Source organism: Hypanus sabinus, chromosome 11 (genome assembly GCF_030144855.1).
Source record: "Hypanus sabinus isolate sHypSab1 chromosome 11, sHypSab1.hap1, whole genome shotgun sequence".
NCBI classification, from domain to species: domain Eukaryota; kingdom Metazoa; phylum Chordata; class Chondrichthyes; order Myliobatiformes; family Dasyatidae; genus Hypanus; species Hypanus sabinus.
The window spans coordinates 22,451,185-22,460,844 of record NC_082716.1 but is presented as its reverse complement, the minus strand read 5'-3'; the positions used below and the strand labels follow the sequence as shown (position 1 = coordinate 22,460,844).

The 9,660-nt window shown below is 43.2% G+C and overlaps 1 protein-coding gene across 1 annotated transcript in view; it reads left to right on the top strand.

Annotated features, from left to right (window-relative positions):
* Positions 1–326: 326 nt before the first annotated feature.
* LOC132401764 (tissue factor-like) overlaps positions 327–9,660 on the top strand; it is a 30,579-nt gene continuing 21,245 nt past the window's right edge. Inside the window, exons 1-2 of the mRNA XM_059983941.1 lie at positions 327–563; positions 2,510–2,621. Of these exons, the coding sequence (XP_059839924.1) occupies positions 500–563; positions 2,510–2,621 (176 nt within the window). The 5' untranslated portion in view covers positions 327–499. The remainder of the gene's footprint in view (positions 564–2,509; positions 2,622–9,660) is intronic.

Here is a 9,660-nt window from a genome sequence, read left to right as displayed (position 1 = left end):
TAAGAAGTTTTCCAAAGAAACTTTCTGAAAAGTTCGTTCTCGAAATCCACTTCTTTTATCACACGAAACCACAAGGAAGTGAGTCACAGTGGACACGTCTTGTGGAATTACCTGCATTACCCAGGTGTAAAGGGCGGTGCTCAGTATGAGGATACGGAGCCTACTTATTGGTGGAGGGGATATCCTTATTTCCAGCACACTGCAAACTGTGGCTGGGAGGGGCAACGACTGGTAGAACCAGCAGATCTCTCCTTTCATTGGCTATTCCGGGAAAGAGGGCAGCCCCCAAGCAAAGTCTTTAATTGCAATCGGGAGTAGATTTAGGAGAAGCAGCGAGGAACTTGAACAACAAACTTGCGAGGACTGGTTCATTCGGTGATTCCATTTTATCTCGATTGAGCCACACCGTACGGGCACAAACTTACCTGACACCGGGAGAGAATCGCTGCTGCCTGTCGCCCGGAGTTTTAATAGCGCCGATCCTCTCATTCCTCTCACTATGGGCTGTGGTGTTGTTACACTGGGATTTATCATTCTTTGTCTTCACTTTGGGCACGTTTCAGGTAATCTGGCCAATCTGACGATCGATGCTCCGATCGGAACAGAGTTGATTGAATGCTTTAGTCATGAATGAACATACAAACAGAACGGCGGATGTAATTTAATCGTGTTGGGGTTGTCAAGGAAGGTGAATTTAAACCAAACAAGAACTGGAAAAATGGGTTGAGTCGCAGAGATTCATATACAATTGGCTGGCAGTTTTGCTGGGTGATTTTTTTTTTGGTTGGCTGCCGAACAGCCTGTAATCAAACCCCCCCCCCCCCCATTCTAATGTAATCAGTCCGTCCAGTTCGTTTACGAGCCAGAGCGGATCCGGTCGTGGAGAGCTCCGGAGTCAGACCCCAGCCGCTCCGTGCAAGCGCAGGTCACGTTCAGATCTAATCCAGCCAATGTCCACATGCAGTTTAGATATTTAAAAACCGTCGTAACTTATAAATTCTGGTTGCTACGATAGGTTGGTCATAACGGTCTATCTACGGGTTACATAATCTCATCCATATACAATTGGTCTGCAATCTTCCTCGAAAAGAAGCGCCCTGTCGAACTGATCCCACAGCAATTGGGGAGGGAATTCCGAGATTGATGTTTAGAGATGGCGAAAGAGTCTTTTTCCAGCATTTTCTGGTTTTTTTTTTATCTGTGACTTAATAATTTATAGTTGACTTTAGGGGTAGCAAAAGCAGGGAGGAAGACTTCATCAGGTAGCGAGCTCAGGATTGGGTGCGTAGGCTGGTGAAAATGGCGAAGCTGAGATTGCTAACTCGCCTCGCGGTCAAAACTTGCAGCAAGTTAGAAAGGAGCGCACCTGAGGAGCAGATTAAAACTGTGGAAGAGCCAAGGAGAGGTTCATGGGTTAATGATGTGAGAAGAAGGGAAGGCAGTGCGGGGTACTCTGTAGTTCTGGCCAAACAGGTAAGTGTGTTTCGATGTCAGATGATTGGTACTAGCACTGAGCTAGTTCAATGCACTCTCCACATTACCAATTAGGAATTAAAGCAAAAACTACTGGAAACACACAGCAGCTGGAGCAGCAACATGGAGAGAGGGGAAGCAGAGTGACTGTGACAAGCCCGTGACATCTTGTTGGCAAAATAAGATAAGAACATAAGAAATAGGAGCAGGAAGAGGCCATCTGGCCCATCAAGCCTGCTCTACCATTCAATAAGATCATGACTGATCTCATCTCCACCTACCTGCCTTTTCCCCATAACCCTTAATTCCCCTACTATGCAAAAATCTATCCAACCTTGTCTTAAATATATTTACTGAGGTAGCCTCCACTGCTTCATTGGGCAGAGAATTCCATTGATTCTCCACTCGTTGGGAAAAGCATTTCCTCCTCATCTCAGTCCCAATTCTACTCCCCTGAATCTTGAGGCTACGTCCCCTAGTTCTAGTCTCACCTACCAGAAGAAACAGCTTCCCCTTAGCTATCCCTTTCATAATTTTATAAGATCTCCTTTCATTCTTCTAAAGGTCATCTGCCTGCTGAAAATGCTTCTCCACAGATGCTGCCTGGCCTACCGTGTATTTCCATCATTCTCTATTTAGTTGCAGACTACGGTATCCACAGGATGCTTTTTGATGACAAAATAGTGAAGTCGCACCCAGGTGATATATAGATGCTCGCTGTGTATCAAGAAATCTTTAAAGACACGTTATGATTTTATGACTGGGCTGGATGGTACTGAGCTCAAATCCAGCTGGGTTCCAACGTGGACAACAGCAGTATCTTGCCACAAAAACCCCATGAACAAATCCATAGTCAACGAAAACTCGATGACGCCCAACAGCAATGTGATTTTATCATTCGTTTTTTTGTGTTAAACATCAGACTTACTAGATCTCACACAAATTCAATGTTAAGCTCTTGCTCTTATGAGGAAGAGAAAACTGACCAGTACTTGGATGAATGAAAAATTAACGCTATTCTTTTTTAAACCTTCAGGCACTTCATTGAAACCTGTTACTAACGTAAAGTGGAAATCATTCAATTTTTTCACAATACTAGAATGGGAAAAGACTTCGGAAAATGCAATGTACACAGTGAGATTGTCCAGGTACGTAAATCATCCCTGTAAAATGTACAGAACCCGTAGAGAAAGCCCCTTTCTCTGAGTAGTTGGAAGCCAGTAAAATGAGTTGAGTGCTTTGCAAACTATCACGTTCTGTTTGAAAGCCTATTGCAAGCCAACGTTGTGACAAATGAGCTGTTCCAAAAGGATTAAAGGAAAGTCAGAGTTGTGGTGCCTTCCTCCGTGCTCTTGTATTGCATGATAGCATAACAGTTAGTGTAACATTATTACAGTGCCAGTGACCCAGGTTCAATTCCCACCACTGCCTGTAAGGACTTTCTACTTTCTCCCCGTGAGCACATTGGTTTCCTCCGGGTGCTCCGGTTTCCTCCTACATTTCAAAGATGTATGGGTTAGTAGGTTAATTGGCCATGTGGGTGTAATTGGACAGTGCAGATCTGTTGTGGTGCTGTATGTCTAAATCAAATAAAATGAATAAATATTCATGCAGTGTAAACAGTATCCAGTATAATCCTTGTGAGATTTATAAAACTTGGAAATGGAACAACGTCTGTCGTTAACACGATATCAAACTAAACTAATCTTTTCTGTGTGCATCCAATTCCCTACTGCGTATTTACAAGCCCATCTAACTGCTACTATTGTTTCTGCCTCTACCACCACCCCATCTCTGTGTAAAAATAAATATATCCTGCACATGGCTTTTAAACTTCCCTGCTCACATTAAATCTGCACTCAGTGGCCATGTTGTTAGGTATCTTGTGTACCTGATAAAGTGGTCATTGAGTGATATTGTGCTGCTGTAGCCTGTTCATTTCAAGGTTCGGTGTGTAGCGCGTTCAGGGTCTCCTCTGCACACCACTGTTGTAATCATGATTTGTTTGAGCTACTGTCATTTTCCTGTCAGTTCCAATCTTTCTGGCCATTCTCCTCTGAACTCTCTCATTGGCAAGTGTCTTTGCCCACAGAACCATGCTAACTGAATGGTTTTGTTTTATTGCACCATTTTCTGTAAATTCAAGAAACTTTTGTGCATGAAAATCCCAGGAGATCTGTAGTTTCTGAAATACTCAAACCACCCCGTCTGGCACCAACAGTCATTCCATGGTCAAAGTCACTAAGATCACATTTCCTCCCCATTCTGATGTTTGGTCTGAACAGCAGCTGAACTTCTTGACCTTTTCTGCATTTTCTGTTGTATGATTGGCTGATTAGAGATTTGCATTAACGAGCAGGTATACCTAATAGAGTGGCCACTGAGTTAGTGCCCTCAAGTATTCAACCTTTCTACTCTCTGAAAAGGAATCCAACTGCTAGCTGATCTATACCTCTCAAGTATCTACCAGGGCTCATCTTGGCCTCTGATGCTTTGAAATACTTAAGCACAGAAAGGTTTGAAAGAAGCATACTTCTAGAATGAGTTTCAGGTAAATTCTCCAGAGAAACTTTAAAATATCATAGGATCCGTTAAAATGAATTTTAACTAATTTTCTTCAGGCGCCCTTGTCCTTAAAAATCTGGCCAAAATGGTGGTTTGAGCTGGGGGGAAGAGCAAATAATGAGATCACCAAGAATCCTTCTACAATTGGTAACTAAACTTAAAGGTAGTGCAAGTCCTGAGGGGTTACCTTGAAAATTCAGTATGAATTCCGTTACCAAATAACTACACTTCCACAGTTTCAAGTTCAAGTTTATTGTCATTCGACCATACATGTGCACAGCAAAATGAAATACCGTTCCTCTGGGACCAAAGTGCAAAACACACTCTATACATCCATATAGTCACACAAGCACATATAATTATGATCCAGCACATACATTCACAAAATGATATTAGCACAAGTCCCTGAGTGGCATAGCCTGAAGATTGACAGGTTGACATAAAGGGTCAGGCTTACCCAGTTTGACTGGGCTTTACCTTTTCAATGGATACTCAGCATCGATTGGCAATCAATTAAGTGTGTCACAAGACTTGTGTTGTTTATGACACAAGTAATCACTGTCTCTTGTAACCAAGTGCATTCAAGGTAGAAGGCAAACAGGGTGCTATGACAGAAAGCTGGCTTGGGTTGACATTGGGAAAATTAGAAGGCACACCTTGCAGTTCAAAATTTTGTAATAAACCTGCTTGAAAGATAATTGTTGAGTTATTTGCATCAACTTCACACATGCAATTAAGCAGTGAACTCAGGAATTCAGTGTATGAATTGTCCTTTTCTTCTAGAGGTTGTGTAATACTGAAGTCGTGTTGAGAATCTCAACATTAACTGTTTCGATTCCACAAAGTTGCAACACTGATGCAATAGATTTGCAGTTTTCAAATCAAAAAACTGTAGCCCAGTTTGTTTTAATATAAATGATTTTTTAATGGAGAGGTGTTTTAGTAACTACCAAATGATCTACTTGATGCTTAAACTAAATTGTGACATCAAGAAGATCTTTCTTCTGGGCTATAATTATCATTGAAGATCTGAGACATTTCCCTTTTGTCCCTCTTGCCTCTCGTTACATCCTGTCACCTTATCTGCTTAAGCACAAGAGGTGCTGGTGCTGAATATCTAGGCGTAGTGGCATCAGCGCTGGACTTCGGGGTGAGTGGTCCCAAGTTCAAATCTGGCCGGCTCCCTTGCATGCTCTCCATCTGTGCCTGGGTTGAGTGTCGAGCTAACAACTCGACCTCGTAAAAAAAAACCCTGGAGAGGGATGGGCTCTGCCAGGTTTCAGGTGCCCAGGACATGCCATATGATGAGCATAATAAAAAGCTTGTTGTGACAGCACCCCAACGACTCCACCAGGAGTTAAGGGCGCACGCGCACACGCACACACACACACTCACACACACACACACTCACACACTCACACACACACACACACACACACACACACACACACACACACACACACATACACACACACACACACACACACACACACACACTCACACACACACACACACACACACACACACACACACTCACACTCTCTCACATGCACACACACACACACACACACACACACACACACACTCACACTCTCTCACACGCACACGCACACGCACACACACACACACACACACACACACACACACACACACACTCACACTCTCTCACATGCACACACACACACACACACACACACACACACACACACACACACACACTCACACTCTCTCACACGCACACGCACACGCACACACACACACACACACACACACACACAGCATGTCAGGCAGCATATACAGAGAGGAATTGTGAAGGGTCTTGGCCCAAATTGTCGACTGTTCATTCCCCTCGTGACCTGTTGAGTTCCTCCAGCACTCTGTATGTGTTACCTTACTTACATTCTGTCCCTGACCTGGTATTGAATTCCATGGTCTGACAGTCAAGTTCGGGCTTGAAGCTGCTCATTGCAAACTCTTCCCACTGGTTGGAGATGCTAGATTGCTTGTCCTGAACACTCAGATCCCAATGTGTGCTGCTGTTCTTTTTTTAATCACAAGAGATTTGCTGACAGCAAATTCCTTGCAAAAGCCCTTTGTAAATCAACAAGGAAAGCGGATGTTTGAGTACTGACTTTGCTGAATATGACTAAGTGACCAAATTACCCAATATTATAGTGTAGTTATCACTGAATAGCAATGGGGAAGTTGAGAGAAAAAACAGTACATAAAATTTAAAGGAATCCTACAACACACCAACCAAAAACATCTAGAATGTCACCTTCCCTTTAGCCCTTCCTTTGGCTCTGTACTCGCCACACATTGGAAGTTTATCAGTTAGCAACTTCAGAGGTCGTTAAGTAACATGAATTGAACTGACACCTGTACAGCCAGGGCTCTGGAGTTTCAGCTAATGTTCCCAGTACATTTTACAAATGACCAGAAATTTTAGGTCAAATTAGTAGCTTTCTTGGGGTCATTAAATTGCTGGCAAAGTTATCTGGTTCTCCTTCTGCTCATAGCCAAACAGTCATGTGTGGGTTAACTTACAGCACATGAAATAATGTGAATACTGAGCTCTGTGGCTTTGTGTATTAACTCTACTGATTATCCTGATTATCCTGGAAGCATATTAAATGCTTCCTTTATAACTGTGTGGCACAGACAGCAAGCCCAGACATTTCAGTCATGGTAGGTGCAGACTAATACCCGCATCTCTAGTGTGCACATAGAAGAAACCAGGAGAGATCCAGGATTCAACATGCAATCTCAGTCTTCAAAGATCTGTAACTTGTCTAAACCGATGCCTGAATTCCCCTTAGCACCCAATGTTCAGTCATCCAGTATTTGCCTTGCCTTATGCACGCATGTAATTTTTCCTTCCTGGTCTCTCTGCCTCTGCCACTTGAGCTAAAACTTGGGAATCAAATATCTTTTGTAAGGGAAATGATTTTAGAGACTAGTGAGGTTAGCTGTATTTGTCATGTGTAGATTGAAACGTGCAGTGAAGTGCTCCATTTGGGTCAAATCAAACCAGTGAGGATTGTGCTGGGCAGCCTGCAAACGTTGCTACGCTTCCAGGACCAACATAGCACCCCTAACTGTATGTGGGAGGAAACCAGAGCATCCAGGGGAAACCCAAGTGGTCAAGTGGAGATTGTACTAATTCCTTACAGACAGGGGTGGGAATTGAACCCTGATCTTACATCTCACTCTGTAAATTGTTGTGATAACTGCTATGCTACTGTGTCACCATATCAATTCTAAATGTATCCATTGGTAGCTCAAATCTGTACCTCCTCCTAAAACTCACTCAAAAAAATTACCTTTTCCTACAAAAGATAACATAAGATCCCTTTTTCCATCCTGCTCAATAACTAGCCCAGAATGCGACCAGCTTGCCTCCAAGTTGTGCTTCAGTTATTGAAATGTTTCTTGGCAAACGTGATTGAATGTAACCCTCAAACTGTGATTAACTGGAGCAGTTGCAATTTTATCTGTGCCTCAGCCCAAAGTTAATCCGTACTGAGCGGACGTGTTGGCGATAGTGTTGTGGTTGAGACAGTATGGCGACTGTTACCCATTAGAAAGGGGAATGTGACCAGGGGACAAACAATAGTCGCTCTGTCTGCTACATTTAAATGAGGAAATAAAACAAGTCCAGGGAGCTACAAATTACTTACATTCAACATCATTGGTAGGAAATGTAATGAAATCTCTATCTAAAGAAGTAACAGGTCGGTATCCAGAAACAAAAACTAAATTAGGGAATGTTGAGCCTGCACAATTTTATTGCATTCGTTACAGAAGAAACAGGAGGAATAAACAAACATAATATGGTCAGGGTGGAGACAAAGGAGGCCTAAGCCTCTCCATTCCTCCACTACCTTGCAGGCCACTCTTGGGCAAGGTGTAGTACCTGCTTAGACCCCAATCAGGGTCAGGTGAAACCATGGGAGCAGGTGGTGGGTGGTCGTATGAGCAGCCAGTGCATATCACGTGTTCTGCTTATGTGACCACTGCCGCCAGACAGGCAATCTCTGAAGAGTAGGAGTCACCTGCCTTTGTAAAGGCACGGCCCAGAAGAAGGCAATGGCAAGACACTTCTGCAGAGAAATTTGCCAGGAACAAACATAGTCATGGAAATTCTATGATTGTCCACCTAATACAACATGGCACAAAATGAACAAATATTGGAGCGTAGAAGGTTGAGGGGGGATTTGATCGAGGTATTTAAAATTTTGAGAGGGATAGATAGAGTTGACGTGAACAGGCTGTTTCCATTGAGAGTAGGGAGATTCAAACTAGAGGACATGATTTGAGAGTTAGGGGGCAGAAGTTTAAGGGAAACACGAGGGGGTATTTCTTTACTCAGAGAGTGATAGCTGTGTGGAATGAGCTTCCTGTAGAAGTAGTAGAGGCCAGTTCAGTTGTGTCATTTAAGGTAAAATTGGATAGGTATACGGACAGGAAAGGAGTGGAGGGTTATGGGCTGAGTGCGGGTAGGTGGAACTAGGTGAGATTAAGAGTTCAGCACGGACTAGGAGGGCCAAGATGGCCTGTTTCCGTGCTGTGATTGTTATATGGTTATATATGGTTATAATGTGACCGATGTAATTTTCTTGGATTTTCATTTAGGTACGGGGTAATAATTTTATTACTGGTGTCAGGTTCAATGCTGTCTGTGTGGAGTTTGTATGTTCTCCCTGTGACCACATGCATTTCTCTTGGCTGCTCTGGTCTCTTCTCACATCTCACGGATGTGCAGACTGGTTAATTATTTGCCCACTGTAGATTGCACCTAGTGTAGGTGGTGATAGAATTGATACAACTGTGGAGAGAATAGGTAAGAGCAGGGGTTCCCATCCTGGGGTCCTTGGACCTCTTGCTTAATGGTATTGCTCCTTGGCATAATAAAGGTTGGAGAGTCCTAGGATAAAGGGAAAATTAGCAGGGAATCTCATTGCTCTATGAGCAGGCATAGGCTAGATAGCTAAATAGCCTCCTCCTGTTCTGTAGTCGTAGTACAATCACTAGAGTCAAATAAGGGATTGTCTAAGCAGTTCTCAGCAGGCTGCAGAGAGTGTAAGAAAAATTGAAGTGTTGAATGGTTTAAAGATTAGCTTTATTTTTTATTTGTACATGAAAACATACTGTGAAAATTATTTGCGTCAACCACCACACAGTCTGAGGATTGTGCTGGGGGCAGCCCACCAGTGTTGCCATGCTTCTGGTGTCAGTGGCATGCCCACGACCCATTAACCCTAACTGCAAGTATTTTGGAATGTGGGAGGAAACTGGAGCACTCGGAGGAAACCCACGTGGTCCTGGGAGAGCGTATAAACCCTGATAGGAATCGAACCTTGACTGGTGGCCGCTGGCACTGTAACGCGCTCTCCTAACTGCTATGCACCAAATTTCACTTTTTTAAATAATTAAATCGAAAAGTAAGTAATTCTTGCTTTTTGCACAGAGCAGTGTACAGTTTATTGGCTCAAAATTACAGAAAGGATATGGAGGGGTGGAGAAGAAGTTTTGTGTAATGGTGGGAGGTATTGCATCATGTGAACAGCTGGAGTTGTATTCCCTATAGAAAAATGCTGATTGAAGTCTATAAAAATAATG